This window comes from Saitoella complicata, assembly GCF_001661265.1.
Source record: "Saitoella complicata NRRL Y-17804 unplaced genomic scaffold SAICOscaffold_13, whole genome shotgun sequence".
Classification (NCBI taxonomy): Eukaryota; Fungi; Ascomycota; class Saitoellomycetes; order Saitoellales; family Saitoellaceae; genus Saitoella; species Saitoella complicata.
Genome location: NW_017567004.1, coordinates 142,199 through 158,960, shown reverse-complemented (window position 1 = coordinate 158,960; position 16,762 = coordinate 142,199). Strand labels below are relative to the sequence as shown.

At 51.8% G+C, this 16,762-nt stretch overlaps 9 protein-coding genes across 9 annotated transcripts; 7 read left to right on the top strand and 2 right to left on the bottom strand.

Annotated features, from left to right (window-relative positions):
* Positions 1-465: 465 nt before the first annotated feature.
* Positions 466-3,768, top strand: SAICODRAFT_71541 (beta-glucosidase; the record flags this gene model as incomplete). Its single annotated transcript, XM_019170691.1, has 3 exons — positions 466-1,358; positions 1,410-1,617; positions 1,675-3,768. Exons 1-3 carry the CDS (start codon positions 877-879, stop codon positions 3,766-3,768), a joined length of 2,784 nt encoding a protein of 927 aa, XP_019023822.1. The 5' UTR covers positions 466-876.
* Positions 3,769-4,205: 437 nt separating this feature from the next.
* SAICODRAFT_7744 (NFS1 nitrogen fixation 1) lies at positions 4,206-5,934 on the bottom strand (the record flags this gene model as incomplete). The annotated part of the gene is made up of 3 exons (XM_019171061.1): positions 4,206-4,628; positions 4,889-5,712; positions 5,766-5,934. 3 exons carry the CDS (start codon positions 5,932-5,934, stop codon positions 4,206-4,208), a joined length of 1,416 nt encoding a protein of 471 aa, XP_019023821.1.
* A 365-nt stretch (positions 5,935-6,299) lies between these two features.
* Positions 6,300-7,700, top strand: SAICODRAFT_57393 (putative BAR adaptor protein RVS167; the record flags this gene model as incomplete). Its single annotated transcript, XM_019169531.1, has 3 exons — positions 6,300-7,236; positions 7,288-7,413; positions 7,465-7,700. 3 exons carry the CDS (start codon positions 6,300-6,302, stop codon positions 7,698-7,700), a joined length of 1,299 nt encoding a protein of 432 aa, XP_019023820.1.
* A 49-nt stretch (positions 7,701-7,749) lies between these two features.
* On the bottom strand, positions 7,750-8,392 carry SAICODRAFT_126172 (uncharacterized protein). Its single transcript, XM_019165392.1, has one exon. The coding sequence runs from the start codon at positions 8,275-8,277 to the stop codon at positions 7,798-7,800; it is 480 nt and encodes a 159-aa protein (XP_019023819.1). The 5' UTR covers positions 8,278-8,392; the 3' UTR covers positions 7,750-7,797.
* Positions 8,393-8,789: 397 nt separating this feature from the next.
* Positions 8,790-10,785, top strand: SAICODRAFT_126114 (uncharacterized protein). The gene is made up of 5 exons (XM_019165391.1): positions 8,790-8,990; positions 9,046-9,099; positions 9,150-9,196; positions 9,248-10,560; positions 10,613-10,785. The coding sequence occupies exons 1-5, from the start codon at positions 8,891-8,893 to the stop codon at positions 10,617-10,619; spliced, it is 1,521 nt and encodes a 506-aa protein (XP_019023818.1). The 5' UTR covers positions 8,790-8,890; the 3' UTR covers positions 10,620-10,785.
* A 279-nt stretch (positions 10,786-11,064) lies between these two features.
* On the top strand, positions 11,065-12,272 carry SAICODRAFT_65952 (ras GEF). The gene is made up of 4 exons (XM_019170188.1): positions 11,065-11,227; positions 11,278-11,369; positions 11,429-11,562; positions 11,612-12,272. The coding sequence occupies exons 1-4, from the start codon at positions 11,135-11,137 to the stop codon at positions 12,115-12,117; spliced, it is 825 nt and encodes a 274-aa protein (XP_019023817.1). The 5' UTR covers positions 11,065-11,134; the 3' UTR covers positions 12,118-12,272.
* Positions 12,273-13,123: 851 nt separating this feature from the next.
* On the top strand, positions 13,124-15,037 carry SAICODRAFT_19501 (phosphatases II). Its single transcript, XM_019166112.1, has 3 exons — positions 13,124-13,279; positions 13,333-13,598; positions 13,651-15,037. Exons 1-3 carry the CDS (start codon positions 13,240-13,242, stop codon positions 14,833-14,835), a joined length of 1,491 nt encoding a protein of 496 aa, XP_019023816.1. The 5' UTR covers positions 13,124-13,239; the 3' UTR covers positions 14,836-15,037.
* A 263-nt stretch (positions 15,038-15,300) lies between these two features.
* On the top strand, positions 15,301-16,332 carry SAICODRAFT_7740 (homeobox-domain-containing protein; the record flags this gene model as incomplete). Its single annotated transcript, XM_019171060.1, has 2 exons — positions 15,301-15,651; positions 15,790-16,332. 2 exons carry the CDS (start codon positions 15,301-15,303, stop codon positions 16,330-16,332), a joined length of 894 nt encoding a protein of 297 aa, XP_019023815.1.
* Positions 16,252-16,695, top strand: SAICODRAFT_30523 (uncharacterized protein). Its single transcript, XM_019167701.1, has one exon. The coding sequence runs from the start codon at positions 16,488-16,490 to the stop codon at positions 16,686-16,688; it is 201 nt and encodes a 66-aa protein (XP_019023814.1). The 5' UTR covers positions 16,252-16,487; the 3' UTR covers positions 16,689-16,695.
* The last annotated feature ends 67 nt before the right edge of the window (positions 16,696-16,762 follow it).

Below are 16,762 nucleotides of genomic sequence, written 5' to 3'. Positions count from 1 at the left end.
CTACCTAGCTAAAGCTCAGCTGCGAATCTCACGAACACAGCTCACCGCAAAGTCATTGCAATGGATACCAGGTAAATGGGACGCGTACAGCAGCAGCCGTGGCCGGGTCAAACGAACGCGTATACTGCTGGTCGTCGCATGTTGAGCGGCAACTTGCCGGGTTCTCGAGCAGCATATGACCTCGGTGCGCAGTCAGCTGCAATTCGCGTATCCAGGCCGTTGTCGCTGTCATTCAACTCATACAGGATCTCTGCCCCCTTAGCATCACAAACATCGAACCATGCGGACCAAGCCTTAATTTGGACTGCGGAATTGAAGCGCCCTCATTTAGTAGGAGATGCAGACCACCGAAAGCTGTGGACGGATGTCAGTGTTTAGCGCATGCTACGCGTAAAGGTCTGGAGCAGATTACTGATGGCAAACCTACGCAGCAGCTGGGCGGGCCCGCGTGCCAGACGCCTTTTTTTGTCCATACCGCACGTCTTCTCCGCATTATTTCAGATGGATGCCGGTCTGCTAACTTAAAAACGCCAACAGTGTGTGGAGTATTTCATTCGCGCTCAGTAATACGAATGGGGTTGGATTGCAACACCTACACAAGATGCTCTTTAAGGCATCAAGTGCTTCACGGTGGTTTGCCCAGCCGGTGAGAAAATAATGCCACGTCCACACGAGCCGTACCCCGCCTCTTCAAGAGGATCAGGCGGACCGTTTTGATGTCTATGGGTCTTCGAGCTCCAGCTATAAAAGGACGACATGATCCCCGCTGAGAATGACCATCATTCAGCTCACTCGTCCTCAGCGACACCGACCTCCGCTAGTTGCACAGAACTTTAAGGCCAACGTCCTCACGGCAACGGCTGCCTTTTGTCAACAATGCTTCTCTACGCTACTGTGGCCTTGACCCTCTTTGCCGGTGCCAAAGCTCAAGTCGATGGCATCTATTATCCTCAACCTCTTGAGGGATACTATCCTTCGCCTCGCGGATCCGGCCTCGGTAATTGGTCTGCTGCATACGATGCTGCTCGCGCGACTCTTGGCGACATGACTCTCCTTGAGAAGGTCAATCTTACGACAGGCATCGGTTGGCAACAAGGCCCTTGTGTAGGCAACACTGGGTCTGTTCCTCGTTTGTGCATCCCTTCTCTTTGTCTTCAAGACTCTCCCCTTGGTGTTCGCGACACGGACTACAACTCAGTCTTCCCTGCCGGGATCACCGTCGCTCAGACTTTCAACCGCACGGCCATGTATTTGAGAGGTGTTGCTATGGGTAAGGAATTCCGTGGTAAGGGTGTCAATGTCCAACTGGGGCCTGTTGCTGGACCTCTCGGTCGCGATCCTGAAGGTGGTAGGAACTGGTATACACACATTCCTTCACTCATCTCGCATGTACTAAAACTGTAAAACAGGGAAGGCTTCAGCGCGGATCCGTATGTTTGCGGTGCCGCCATGTACGAAACCATCACCGGTATTCAAAGCCAGGGAGTCATTGCCTGCGCCAAGCATTACATTGCTTATGCTCAGGAACATTTCCGTCAAGTTGGAGAAGCCGAGGGTTATGGCTACGACATCACCGATTCTTATTCGTCCAACCTGGGCCAGAGGACGTTGCATGAGGTAAGATTCCTGAACGGTACTATGCTAGACCCAGTATCTAATTGACCTACTCATTAGCTCTACGCATGGCCCTTCCAGGATGCAGTCAGGGCCAACGTCGGCAGTGTTATGACCTCATACAATCAGATCAACAACTCTTATGCCGCTCAGAACGCGTATCTCATCAATGGTGTTTTGAAGGATGAATTCGGCTTCCAAGGCTTTGTTGTTTCTGACTGGTGGGGCCAGCACAGCGGTGTGGAATCGGCTCTCGCAGGGTTGGATATGTCTATGCCGGGTGACACAGCAGCCGGCTCCGACGGTGCCTGGTTTGGTCCCAACCTCACCGAGGCTGTTGTAAACGGATCTGTTCCTCTCTGGCGTGTCGATGATATGGCTACTCGAATTCTTGCCGCCTGGTACTATATGGGACAGGACAATGATTATCCAGAGGTTAACTTCAACTCTTGGACGCTTCGTACTGAAGGTTACGAAGACTTTGCCGCCCAAGAGGATTTTGGTGTCGTCAACGAGCACGTCAACGTCATGGATGAGCACCGAAAGTTGATCCGTGACATTGCCGCCGAGGCAAACGTCCTTCTAAAGAACGTGAAGGCTAATGGGAAGCCTGCTCTTCCTCTTGAGGACGGTATTCCTTTCATCGCCATTTTTGGGTCCGATGCCGGGCCAGCTGAAGTTGGACCCAATGGCTGCCCAGACCGCGGTTGCGACAATGGGACGTTAGCAGTTGGGTGGGGCTCCGGTACCGCGAACTTCCCCTACCTCGTCGACCCCCTTGAGGCCATCCAAGAAAGAGCTTCTGCTGCAGGTAGTGAGGTCATGTGGGTGCTTGATAATTACGCCTATGATGAGGCTATTACACTTGCTGATCAGGCCGCGGATGCGCCTAGCGGTGTCTGCCTTGTCTTTGTCAATGCGGACTCTGGCGAGGGCTACATTGATGTGGACGGTAACGAGGGTGACCGCAATAACCTTACTCTCTGGCATGATGGTGATACATTAATCAAGACCGTAGCGGAGCATTGCTACAATACCGTTGTCGTTATTCACTCGGTTGGTCCCGTTATTCTGGAGGAATGGATTGAGCACCCCAACGTGACTGGCGTGATCTGGGCTGGTTTGCCGGGTCAGGAAAGTGGTCATGCCATTACAGACGTGCTCTTCGGTGATGTTAACCCCAGTGGTGTTCTGCCATTTACTATCGCTAAATGCCGCGATGATTATCCCGCCCATGTTCTTTATCAACCGAACTTCTCTGTGCCCCAGATCAATTTCACGGAGGGCACGCTTATTGACTATCGCTGGTTCCTCTGCAACAACATCACACCTCGGTACAGTTTCGGCTATGGCTTGAGTTACACAGAATTCAGATACGGGAACATCACTGTCGAGACGGTCGGTGACCTCGGCGATTACGCACCTCGACCGGCAACGCCATCTCTGTCGTTCTTGAATGACACTGTCCCTCCGGTGTCCGATTTGTGCTTCCCGACGTCTATTTCGAGTGTCAGTGGCTACATCTACCCATATATCTCGTGTCCTACATCTGTACCTTCAAGTGGCGCACATCCTCACAAACCTAAAGCTGATGCTGATTCCACAATGGCGGAGACCACCTGTTCAAAAACATCGACTGCGCCGCGTCCCTCATTGTCTGGAGAGGGACAAAATGAATTTAATTCCTTCCCTTATTCCAGGAATGGAGGCGGAGTGGGCGGAAATCCTTCCCTTTATGACGTGATCTTCAAAATCTCGTTCGAAGTCGAAAACGTCGGCTGTTCTAAGGGCGCTACTGTGCCTCAGATTTTCCTCCGTTACGCACAGGATGACATGCAGGGCGACAGCAAGTGCGAGGATTGTGCGCAACTCACCGTTGCGGATTACGAAAGATTGTTCATGTCCGACCAAGTCGAAATCGTTCCTGTTGGCGATGTTCCACGCAACGTGACATGGTCTGAGACTGACCTTCGCGGCTTCGACAAGGTGGAATTGTACCCGGGGGAAAAGACGACCGTCACTTTTGAACTCACTCGCCGCGATGTTACGCGATGGAGTTTCAGTTCCACTCTCGGTTATCCGTACGCCCTCGGTGAGGGTTTGTACAAGCGTGACGGCCGCACTGAAAACGCTATCAACTGTATTAGGCGTTAACTTATGATCTAACGGAATGCGAACAGTATGGTTTATGAGTGATACGTTTGGCGGTACTGGGTCATATGTTAGTTCTTGGACGTCTTAGACGTTACTGGCTGCTGCTATGTGACGAGGCAGAGCTGGTTTGAAATGTTAAAGCACACTATCCTTATATATCTGTTGATCTTGTCTCGATCTTGATCCTTATGACTACCTCTGAATCATTTCCCCATGGCCATGCTGATACATAGGTCTGAACTATACCTAGTAATTGTGATAGAATTCCACACTCGAGTCAAGATCCCCACGCCGCTGCACCAGCTGATTCGACTGAAATATTCGGAAACAGTTATAATGATGTTGATAGTTCAAAACTTGAATTGCCGTTGGACGAATGAAAAACGAAAGCTATACCAGGCGCCAAAGGTAATGAACGTACAAACCGAACGACTATCTTAATGCTGCTCCCATTCAATGGAATTCAAATCAATACCCTCCTGAACCATCTCCCACAACGGACTCAACTCCCTCAACTTATTAACCTTACTCTTCACCAACTCAATAACATAATCAATCTCCTCATCCGTCGTAAACCTCCCAATACCGAATCGAATACTCGAGTGTGCGTTCTCATCTGACAACCCCAAGGAGTGCAAGACATATGATGGCTCAAGCGACGCAGAAGTACAAGCGGATCCGGATGAGAGAGCAACGTCTTTGAGGGCCATGAGGAGGGATTCACCCTCGACGTAAGAGAAGGAGAGGTTGACGCAGCCGGGGTAGGATTGCTCGGGGGAGCCGTTGCGGAGAACGTGCTCGAGGGACATGAGACCGTCGATGAGCTTCTTGGAAAGGCGGGAGACGTGTGCATGGTCATACTAAATAGAGAAGTCAGTAACCTGTATACAAGAAAGAATGTAGAACGGGTTGGTCGAACGTCTCAGAACCCCTGCATATTGCGATCTTTGTGTTCCCGGCATATGTGATCGGACCTCTAAAGAGCGTCCCCATCGTGCGAACTCCGAGGAGCCCACACATTGGTATCAAATATCATCGCCGAAACACTCCGTATCGTGCCTGGTTACAGCAAGTTTTCTTCCTCGACGTTCACCCAACCCAGATAATGTGTGAAACTCACCTCCAAGTCCTGCTTCGCGATCTTGCATGCCTCTCCCAATCCCACCACCAACGCCGGCGACAAAGTTCCCGATCTCAATCCACGCTCCTGTCCACCACCGCTAATCAAAGGCTCCAATCTAACCCTTGGCCTTCTCCTCACGAAAACAGCTCCGACACCCATAGGTCCGTAGATCTTGTGTCCAGAGATAGACATGAGGTCGACATTCCACTCGTTCACGTCGATCGGGATCTTTCCGACGGCCTGTGCGGCGTCAGTGTGGAAGAAAATCTTGTTCTTGCGGCAGAGGGCTCCGATCTCCTTCATGGGCTGGATCACACCGATCTCGTTGTTGACGGTCATAATAGAGATCAACCCCGTATCCGGCCTAATCGCCGCCTCCAACTCCGCCAAATCAATCAAACCATCCTGCTTCACCTTCAAATACGTAACCTCGAATCCTTGATCCTGAAGTGTTCTGCATGACTCAAGGACACACTTGTGCTCGATCTGGGTAGTGATGATGTGCTTCTTCTTTGCTGAGTAGAACTTTGCGACACCCTTGATGGACATGTTGTTGGATTCGGTGGCGCCGGAGGTGAAGATGATGGAGGAGGTGTCGGCACCGATGAGGGATGCGACGTGGCTACGGGCATCTTCGACTGCTTTGTCGGTTTCCCAGCCGTAGGCGTGGGTGCGGGAGTGTGGGTTGCCGTAAAGGCCAGTGTAGAAGGGGAGCATGGCGTCGACGACACGGGGATCAGTCGGGGTTGTTGCTTGCGCATCGAGGTAGATGGGACGGTTACCCTCGCCCTTCTCGATAACCAAAGTGTGGCCAGTCTCAGCTGTACGTCAATTGTCAGTACAAAGTGGCAAAAATCAAACAGGATCGCCGTACCTGCTCTTGGAGAAATAGCAATCTCGGTATCAATCTCCAAAGCCTGCGCCTTCACCGGTGCCGTAGGAGTGACATATGATCTACGACCCATCGACGCCGCCGGAGCAGCACGACGAGCGACACCCCTCACACCGGCCGTACGAACCGGCGCACGGAGCACAGCTGACATAGATGTTCTCAGATACGAAGCCATTTGATCCTTCGAGGAACGGTGTTGTCTTGGTATCCGTTGCTTACGCCTGCGAGAGTACGTAGAGTTGATTACTGGATTTCGCAATATGCGGGGTCCCTGCACATGTGCGAAGAGGTGCTCGCCACAGGACTCCGGTAAAACCAGATTACTAAGGTCACTTTCAAGATGACTCTGATGTTCTTATTTGTATTCTTACAACAAATAGAGACTGGTTTCATCCCATCCATATCGGATCGAGCAGCTCCCGAAGTGCATGCCATGACGCTGGCGGCTTCGGTGCTTTCATCCGGACCGATCCGTGCTCCAGAAAGCATCAACCAGTACACCGAGCAACAGCAACAATGAGTTGGAAGGGGTTCACGAAAGCAGTCTCACGAGCTCCTCAGCAGTTCAAAGGCAAGTTCAACATCGGAGATTCCACCAAAGATCCCGTCTACCTCGATGCCGAGCGCCGTTTCAAGGAACTCGAACAAGAATGCAAGAAGCTCCATGAAGACTCGAAGAAGTACACTAGCTCTATCAATGGCATGTTGAATCATCAGATTGAGTTCTCGAAGGCGATTAAGGAGATTTATAAGCCTATCTCGGGACGATTGAGTGATCCGAACTCGATCAAGGATGAGGGAAACGCTGCAGGTATTCAGGCATGTGAGGAGTACGAGGCGATCGTGCGCGAACTGCAAACGACTCTTGCGCCGGAATTGGAGATGATTGAGTCGCGTATTGTCAAGCCTGCCGAGGAGTTGTTGCAGATCATCAAGCTCGTCCGCAAGATGGCCATGAAACGCGACCACAAGCAATTGGACTACGACCGCCATCGCGCCTCCGTCAAGAAGATTGAAGATAAGAAAGAGAAATCCATGAAAGACGAGCGAGCACTCTACAAAGCCCAGAATGACCTCGAGCAATCGACACAGGAGTTCGAGTACTTCAACGAGATGCTTAAAGCCGAGCTTCCCGAGTTGTTTGCATTGGAAGTGGAGTTCATCAAACCCTTGTTCCAGTCTTTCTACTATATGCAGCTCAACATCTTCTACACCCTCTCCGAGCGTATGCGAAACGTCGATATCGGATACTTCGACCTCGGCGCCGACATCGAAGAAGCCTACCACGCCAAACGCGGAGATGTCCAAGACCACGCAGAAGCTCTCTCCATCTGTAAATTCAAGACCACCGGTCGGCCAACTACCGTCGGCAAATTCGGACCCGGGAAATTCGACAAGAGCAAATTCATGGGCGGGAAGACTAGTCCCTCGAGCCTGGAACGACCATCCTACGGTGGCCGCGCACGCTCGAATTCGGATGTTACCTCGTCCAATTCGCCATCAGATGCTCTTCCACCATACTCACCCCCACCAACCCAAAACTCGTACGGCGCATACGCCGCAGACGCCAAAGCCGGCGGCGTGGGCCGCTCCAACACAACCACCGCCCGGTTCTCCGGTTCCAACGCGGGTGTTGCGGCCGTCGCAGGCGGAATGTCAAACCTCTCCCTTGCCTCCGCAGCCGCAAAGAAGAAACCCCCACCGCCGCCCCCGACGAAACCGAAGGCGTTGTCAGCGCCCACGGAGTGGTGTGTCGCGTTGTATGATTACGTGGCCCAGGCGGCTGGTGATTTGAGTTTTAGTGCTGGGGATAGGATTGAGGTGCTTAGGAGGACGGATGATGTTAATGAGTGGTGGACGGGGAGCTTGGGTGGAGCTGAGGGGGTGTTTCCTGCGAATTATGTGCAGTTGGGATAGACGAGTGGGGAAGGTATAGTTATTGTGTGTCATGAGCGTTTGTTTGATTGGGATAGTTTTATTATTGGAAGTTAATTCATGAATTGGTAACTTATGTTTATGTGATCCGGATCAACATGTATACGAAGAAGAACATGACGAAAACGATTCCCAGAACTGCGCACATCAGGCATGTCGTTCCTCGGCTTTGCTTGCTGTATTTTCCAAGCTTGCCGCCTGTTGTTTTCATTGCTCCTTCGTTCTTGCCGAGCAGTGCCGCTGTGTCGCTGATCAGGGTTTTGTCCTCCTCGAGCTTCTCGCCAAATGCTAGGGAGTTGTTTTTGAGTACGCGGGCCATCCGGAGGAGGTCTGTGGTGTATTCTTCTTGTAGGCCACGATGGTGTGACAAGACATGTTCTGTTGAGGATAGTGTTGCGGATTCTGATGTTGATGAATCTTTGTTTAGCCGATTTCTCAGTTCTGATGTTGGCGCAGAGAAGGAGTTTTGTGACGATAGTGTCGGTGGGACCGATGCTGTTTGTTCGGCTTCAGCTTCGTCCTCGGATGATGAAGGTTCATCTTGGTCCATTTGCTCCATCTCGGTTAGCCGCGCATTTAGTCTGCGGATATGTCGTTCATGGTTGGTGTATACTGTGTTCTCGATGTCCCTGCACAGCCGTCAGCTGGTACTCCACGACACCTGCCTGCGAAACCACTGACCCCACCGTACCACCTCGCAGCTGGAGTAATAGCTTCCGTGCATACTCCACATTCGCCGCAATGCTCGCCCGTCTGACTGAGTCATATCCTGCTGCCCCTGGATCTGACAGCGTAGTATCCAGCCGTGCCAGCAATCTCTGTAGGTCGATTGCGGTATTCGTCACCATCTTCTCGCTTGTGTCCTTCTAGTCTTGGGGTATGACGTTGCCAGGTCTACAGCCGCCGGGTTCCTTGTGCCTTGCATGCGCTCAGGAGTGAGAGTGCCCGGACCCCCCTCCCCCCTAATTGAAGTCACAGATTAATTACACTCGGCTTTTGCTCTTAATTGTCAATCGGGCCACTCCTTCTTGACATTGACCACTCTTCTGTCCTTTTTCTCGTCGTGGACGTCATTGGAGTCTTCACTCGTTCACCAAACCTTCATTCTGTTTTCTTGAGCTTGTGTGTTTCGTTTTCGTTTTACCTCCTTTTTCTGTTGAGTGGTGGGCAGGATGAGCAGCTTACACACGTCTCGCTCGATGAACTTCTTCGGGATTGATAAGCCTGAATGGTTGCAGCCGAAGCCGAAGAGGATGATGTCGCAGCAGTTTGGTGAGTGAACTTTCACACGGTTACCCATGCACCATTTTGACGCTTTATCGGACAGGAGCAAGCAAGAACAGTAAGGCGAGAAGCCAAAGTACAGGAGGTGTTCTGAACGGTTTGTATGCTGTCCCAAGCCGAGTATATGCGTGCTAAAAGACGTGTTAGACGTCACTGCTGGTGTGAACAACTCCAAACCTCCGACCTCACGCCAGGTAACCGCATTTGTACACCGGACCTTATCCAAGGCTAACCATCTTGCACAGCCTCACGCCCGCAACCCTTCCATCCCTTCTCCGAAGCTCGGAGACGAATCCTTTGCGCAGTCAGTGAGCACAACCCTCGCCTCTCGCGGCATCAAGGGCTTCTCCCAGATCCTCGGAGCACGCCGCCTCGCACGCAAATCTTCCGCGCTCAACTTGAATCTTGGCAATGTTAGTCAAGGGCTGAGTCTGAGGTTCTCTTCGAGTAATCCGATGGTGAATATCGTTCCTCCCAACGAGAACGCACTGGTTGTCGAGAGCAACGAGCCGGAGAAGCAGAGGACGCCTAGGGCGCAGAGTTTGCCGTTGAATTTGATTACGCCGGCACAGGCGAACACACTCGCTGGTGATCCTGGAAGCCGTAATCGGAAGCATCTTCAGATTGATGTTTCTCTCACGAAACAGCAAAAAGCACCGCCCTCTATCGTCGACTCCGCCTCGGCCGTTAGCGTTCCTCGTCCCAGCGCTGAAGCCGATTTCTTCACGTCACCGTCGAGTAGTGGACATTCGAATTTGTTCTCTCCACTCGAGTTGCAGTTTGATCGCCCTACAGCTACCGCGACCACTGTCCCCAGTCTCTACGCCCCGTCACTCCACCCAAGTCTCGAACAGGCCCGCGCCACGTCATCGACGTCCTTACCGCTCCCTCAGAGTACGGGGCAGGAAAGCTCGATCGGACATGGGTTGTTGCCTGGTTTGGCTATCGCGCAGGCGTTTGCTATGCCTGCCGGTGTGTTGTGCAATATGCAATCTGAGATGGATTTACGTGCTTTGAAGGGTTTGTGGGCACGTCGTCGTCAACCCAGGAAGCGGCTTCCTTTTGCGAGTGGTGCGGGTGAGGGGTCTGCGAAGGATCCTGCGAAGGTGTTTTCGCCTCCTGCGACTCCGGGACCGGTTCCGCTTAGCCCGGCGTTCAGTGAGATGAGTGTTTGGGAGGATGACACGGATGATGAATCCTCGTATTCGGAGGACGAGGATGGGAAGCTTCCGAAGAAACTCAAAGCTGCGGGGGAGTTTTTGAGGAAACAGAAATCGTTGCCGGCATTGTTTGGGAGGATGAATCTTCAGGCGAAGAAGTCGCTTGAGATGTTGACTGCGAGACCGGGGTCGAGAGCAAGACCGGGTTCTGGGGTTAGCTTTGTTGTGGAGGAGATCAAGGCACTTGGGGAGAGAGATGTGTTGCATGTTCGTAATAAGGCTGGGGCGGACGTGCTTGTTCTTAGCTGTGAGGATGGAAAGACTTGGCCGGCTGCGGGGACTGCGGAGTTGGTGGTGTCGGAGATGATATCGCCACTTGGTCGTGAACCTGATGAGGCGTATGTGGATTTCATCATCAAGATGTACGGGTTGTTCATGACTGATTACCAGTTCTTGACCCTATTGACGGAGCACTACCATAAATCTGAGCGCTCGCTGGCGAAGTGGGATCGTGAGGTGATGCAGAAACGTATGCTCAAGATCTTGGAAACGTGGATCAAGACGCAGCCTGAGAAACTCATCGGATGTGAAGAGACGATTCAGGGACTTGAGGAGTTTTGTGAGTTGGCGAGGATTACGCACGATAAGGAGATTGACAAGGTTTGGGATTTGTTCGAGCATGAGCATGGGTTGGCTCAAAAGTATGAGGCTGACGTCAAGGCGATTACTGTGTCGCTTGATAGCGAGTTCAAAGCTTCAGCTACGATGCAGACGAACACGCCATACGTCTCACCTCTCCTCGCCCTCGAGACGAACGAGATTGCGAAGTATCTCTCTGCGCTCGACTACATTCTCTACCGTGACGCCTCCCAGATGACTCCCCTCCGCGCATGGTGGCAGAAACGCCGGAACGGGAATGATTGCGACAGAAATGCTTTGGCAACGATTGATAGGATCTTTGCGAGGACGGCGATGGTGCAGCATTGGGTTGCTGTCGAGGTTTTGGGGGCGGTGGGGGTGGAGAGGAGGAGGGAGGTGATTTGTAAGTTTATCGGGGTTGCGAAGGTAGGACAATAGTTTGTGGAGTGTTGCTTTAATGCTGATATTTTGGGCAGATTTTGAAGGCGTTGAATAACTTTCAGAGTTTGATTTGTGTGGTGAACGGGCTTACGCATCCCACGGTGAAGAAGCTCGGGGAGACCTGGAGGTATACTGGATACAAGGCCGAAGCCACCAATGGTCTTCTGGCTAACAAATGCGGTATAGGCTTATTCCACCGGCGTATACTACTCTTCTTGATGAGTACTCGTGTCTTGCTGCGGAGGCTCACTCTTTGCCGGCGAGCTCTGCTTACCGCAGGAGTCTGGCGAAGGCGAAATCGCCAACGATTCCGTATTTTCGTAGGATGAGTCCCGTGGATGTCATCGCTTATGCTGATTATATCGATAGCCTTCTTCTCCCGTGATGTCTCTATTTTTCAAGACAGCGAAATGAGTTTCCTTTGCCCACGCAATGACAAATCTCTTCCCCGCCACCACTCCATCGGTTCCTCCCAAGCCCTCTCCTCCTTCGCCACCTCCAGTATCCTCGAGAGTCAGGAGATGGATCCCGTTATGGTCAATCTACAGAAGTTCCGCAAGACGTATGATGTTATAAGTCGTGCACAGGGTTACAGCAGTCGTCCATACGCTTTTCAATCGAACCTCGGAATGAACAGTTACTCGTTGAGGTTGTATGTACCGGGTCGTAATACGATGAGCAAATGGAGTTCGTCATCGGAGAAGTTGGGACCGGTGCCGAGTACTGGACCGTTGGATCATGTTGGAGAGGTTGTGGAGAGGACGATTATCAGGGCTTGGACGTTGAGTCATTCGGATGCGGAGAGTTCGAGTGTTGAGGAGGGACGTGGGAAGTTGTTGAAGGAGTTGCTGGGGAAGTGTATGGAGACGTTGTGAGCTTATATATGGCGTTGAAGGGTTCGGAATATTGTGAGGGACATATCAAGTTACAGGGTTACCTTCTTTCAAGTTTTCGTTTGTGGGGATTTAGGACGGGTGCGTGCTTTGTCTCTCATTTTCATTGAATACCAACTATACCAACTGTTCGAGACAATGTCAGTATTCTTCAGGTAGTTTGTGACCTTCTAGACGTACCGGCTTGTTCATCAACGATGCATATTGCAACCGGATCTCACCACTTTGACATCCATGCCCAAGCACACCTTCCTGTACATGTTCAGCGCCCGCCCGTAAAATCCATCATCCGCTTCCAAGTTTGAGCTTTCCGGATATCATCCTCCTTATTTGGGTCGAGATCACACATCTTAACGAAACCGTTGAATCCTCTCCAAGGTCTGAAATATCGCTTGTTGGTCATCGTATTGGACGGGACGATCAAGGCGGAGCCAGGCTTCAAGTAGCTGGGTTTATCGAGTTTGGGTTCCAACCGGGGGTCCATGCCGAGATTTGCTGCAAAGTGTTCCGGTAGGATCAGAATAGTGGAGGATGTGAGGTTTCGTGAGACTTCGTAAGACTTCGATGAAAGGTGTCGTAGACCACTAGTATGCATGGCAGCCCGAGCGCGGGAGTGATCATGAACCGCTGCCCCAGTCCAACTGGAGTGTCTAACAGGGGATCTAGACAGCCGATGAACAAGGAGCCAAAGGGACAGTTAAATTTGTCACGGTCGTGGTCGGAGGGACTTCGAGAAGACCATTCGCTGAATGAAAGGCGTGGGAAATCGACACGGAAAGACAACAAAATACATCCAGATGAAGCAAAATGTTCAAGAACGTGATAGAACAATAGTTTCGAAGCGTTGTACCCTATCATGGGAATCCCGGTTTGTATCCTCCTCCGGCGATCCGCCCGCATCGTCGCCCACGCAACTGCCCGCATGGCCCTAATGCGGCTCCGATCTCCAAACACAAACAGTGTGAAGTCCTGAGCGCAACGAGAGAAACACAATAACCAAACAGCCCAACCATTAAAGCCCGTCGCATTCGCATCAAAAAAGGGCATTGGGCATAGCATTCACTACAGGATTACACTCGCTACATTGCAAACTATTACTTAACTATGTCTGACATCACAGACAATTACATTGAGTTCATCAAGGGTGAGCCTGCGAAAGTGGAGTGTTGGGGGTGTATGCTGATGCATTCGACGCAGAAAAGCTCTACCTTGCTTCCTTTGATGTTCTGCCCACGGGCGCATATGCTCCGAACTTGCATTACTTCACTGTCGACAAGGCTTTGCTGTACAACGCTTTCCACCACGACTTTGGACCGTTCCATTTGGGTCACCTGTACCGCTTCGCATGCTTGTTGCACGATATCCTCCAGGATGAGGAGACTAAGGATAAGATTTTGGTGCTCTATTCCGGAGCTGACCCTCGCGCACGAGCGAATTCTGCTTTCTTGATCACTGCATACATGGTGGGAACATCAAAACAAAGTTCGGAAAGGCATCGCTGACTTGGTTTCGTAGGTCATCATCCAGAACTGGCCACCGCATCTTGTCCTCCAGCCCCTTGCTGAGTCCGCAACTCCTTTCGCTTGCTTCCGCGATGCTGGTTACTCCAAGTCAGACTTCATGCTCTCCATCCAAGACTGTATTTACGGTCTCTGGCGCGCCAAGGAGGCTGGTTTGATCGACATTGAGAACTTCGATCTGGACGAGTACGAGCGTCATGAGAGGGTGGAGTACGGTGACTTCAACTGGGTGTCCCCCAAGTTTGTCGCTTTTGCATCACCCATACAGCCTGGGTATGCTGCAGGACGCGCTGTGAGAGGAAGCGCTGATCAGAGAACCTTCAACATTGTGTTGGACTATTTTGAGAACCATGAGGTTGGTTTGGTTGTGAGACTGAACAAGCCGTTGTACGACAAGCGTGAGTTCGAAGACCGAGGGATCGCGCACGTTGACATGTACTTTGATGACGGAACTGTGCCCGAACTCGACATGGTCAAGAAGTTCCTTATCTTGGCGGAGGAGATGATTTCGAATGACAAAAAGATTGCCGTACACTGCAAGGCCGGACTTGGCCGTACCGGATGTCTTATCGGTGCTTACTTGATCTACAAGTACGCCTTTACTGCGAATGAGGTTATTGCATACATGCGTGTTTGCCGACCAGGAATGGTTGTGGGTCCCCAACAGCACTGGCTACACATCAACCAGCACCACTTCCGCGCATGGCACTACCTTGGTCTGGAACCGAAGAAGGCGGTCTCCAAGGCGGCAATCAAGGGCTTTGCTACTCCCCCGCGTAACCCTCTGTCCGATCTGAACGGGACCGAGAACGCACCACCGGCTCGTGTCGATAACACCCCTTTGCCTGCACCAACACCTGGTCAGCCAAGGAAGTACACCGCACGAGGAACGGCCGGACGTATTCCTTCGAGTATCACATCTCAACTCATGGAGGCTGCTAAAGAGGAAGAAGAGCGTGAGGCAATCGAGAATGACAAGGATGCTGTCACCTCTAGCCGATCGCCAGTAAGAAGACGAGTAGCGAGCGCATATGCTGGGGTGGGTATGGGTGATTCGCCAGTAAGGAGAGAATCGAGACGGACGAGTGCAGAAACGCCCAGGCGGGTCAGTGCGGGCCGTGTGACCAAGCCTTCAACTACGAGTACGACGATGGCGTTGAGAGGACGTGGACGGGTATGAGATACGACATTTTGAGTTGGACTGGCAGGATGCTTGTACGATAGATGAGGTTCTGTCGGCTCTTGTTTATATTTGGTTGTTGAAAGGGAGTTCATGGGTTGGATCGTGGGTTTGGGGGTACGGGACTTTTTCAGTTCATCTTTCGCATTTTTAGAGGCTATACCAGAATCGCAAAATCCTAATGATCGTTGTTGTCAGCTTGTTTAGTTCTCCATAACTCGTTTTAGGACTTCAATTATTCAAGGGGTTGAGGTTATTAACATGCAGCTGCAGCAGATTGATTTCGGACGCGCTCTGATCCCGTGCGCGTGTCTTGGACGCGACTGGGCGTGCACTCTGATGAAATCGTTAAGTGCCTACTAAAAGTACGTGAAGCCCCGCACCGTCCAACCAGCAACCACTACTCGAAGGGCTCTCCAGGTCCGATCCACCAAACGAATAGCGAAAACAAGAAGGTTGATTGCTATGTCTACCACCGAGGCTCAGTCTGGTGCCTCTCAACCTTCTTCTTCGCCTTGTCCGACACCGGAAGACCATTATGCCATGCCGCAAGAGGTTCACTACTCTATGGTAACTCCAGCACCGGTCAATCCCTCTTACGCATTTATCACCAACTCATCAGTCAACTACTCACCTACTGATCCCCTCCGCAACGCCCACATCGACGATCCGGCACTCGCACGGCGGAGGCGGAGACGAACGAGTCCTAGGGAGCTGGAGATCCTGGAGATTGCGTTTAGGAAGTGCGAGAGACCGGATAAACAGACGAGGATGGAGATTGCTTTACAGTGTGATATGGACACGCGGGCTGTTCAGGTAGGTTTTTTTCTCAGTGCTACGACGCGTGCTGGGCGCGTGTGTGCTACCCGTGTGCTACGTGTCCCAGCATACACGTCTAAATGCCGCACAGATAGCATTGCAATGGGTGGCTAATGTGTTGTTTCTTCTTCATAGGTGTGGTTCCAGAACAAACGGCAGTCCCTCCGTCGTCGGCAGCAAGCGACCGCTATCAGCAACGGTACCCTCCCATCCACCCCGGCTCCCAACCCCGGAAACCGCGGCCGGCCCGCGAACACCCTCCCTACACCCTCAACCCTCAAACGCACCCCCTCTCTCCGCCTGATGCAGAACAGTACGGGTCGGGCAGAGTTGACCATGTTCGCGGACTCGGAAGAAACCGAAGACGAACACAACAACCATCCCCGTTCCGGCTCCTCTCAACCACAAATGCCCCTAACACCCCTAACCGAACCCAGAAATGGTGTCATGAACGTAACACAGAGTACGTTGAAACGGAAACGCGCAGCCCCTGGCGACGATGAGCAGGGCAGCGTGAAGAGGATCAGTACTGATAGGAGGGAAAAAGAAAATATTCCCCCGCCACCTCCGTTTAATCGTGCAGCCAGCGATGCTAGTACCGGTAGTGGTGCTAGCAAAGAGGTTGAGGACGAGGTTGCGTTGACGCTGGCTGGAATGGCGGGTGGGTTATGGTCTTGAGCTTTTCTCGAGCTTGCAATGGCTGAACCGAGACGCAGGATTCGGTCCGAACGCTGGCTATAATGGCTGACTGTGAATGTTGAGTGTGTCGATGTGATTTTTTTATTACCAGCGGGTTATTTATTGTGTCCGTCCAATCTTTGGGCTTCTCTGTTATGGATCTCGGCGTTTTGGGTTTTGCATGTTTTTCCTGTACATATGTTACTGGTATGCGTTACGCAGTACTCTGCTATGCTATTCTCGATGGGATGATGACGAGCTTGATCTTGGCAATGTCCGCTGAGACGGCTTCCGTTGATCGGTTGGCCTATCTGTTTTGTGGGTTTTGTGATCGGGGAAGACGGCTTTCTATATGAGCGAAACAATTCAAATGCATATTCTTGTAGGCGAATCACGGTTCATGGTCCTGTGTACTGTCAAAAATGCTCAA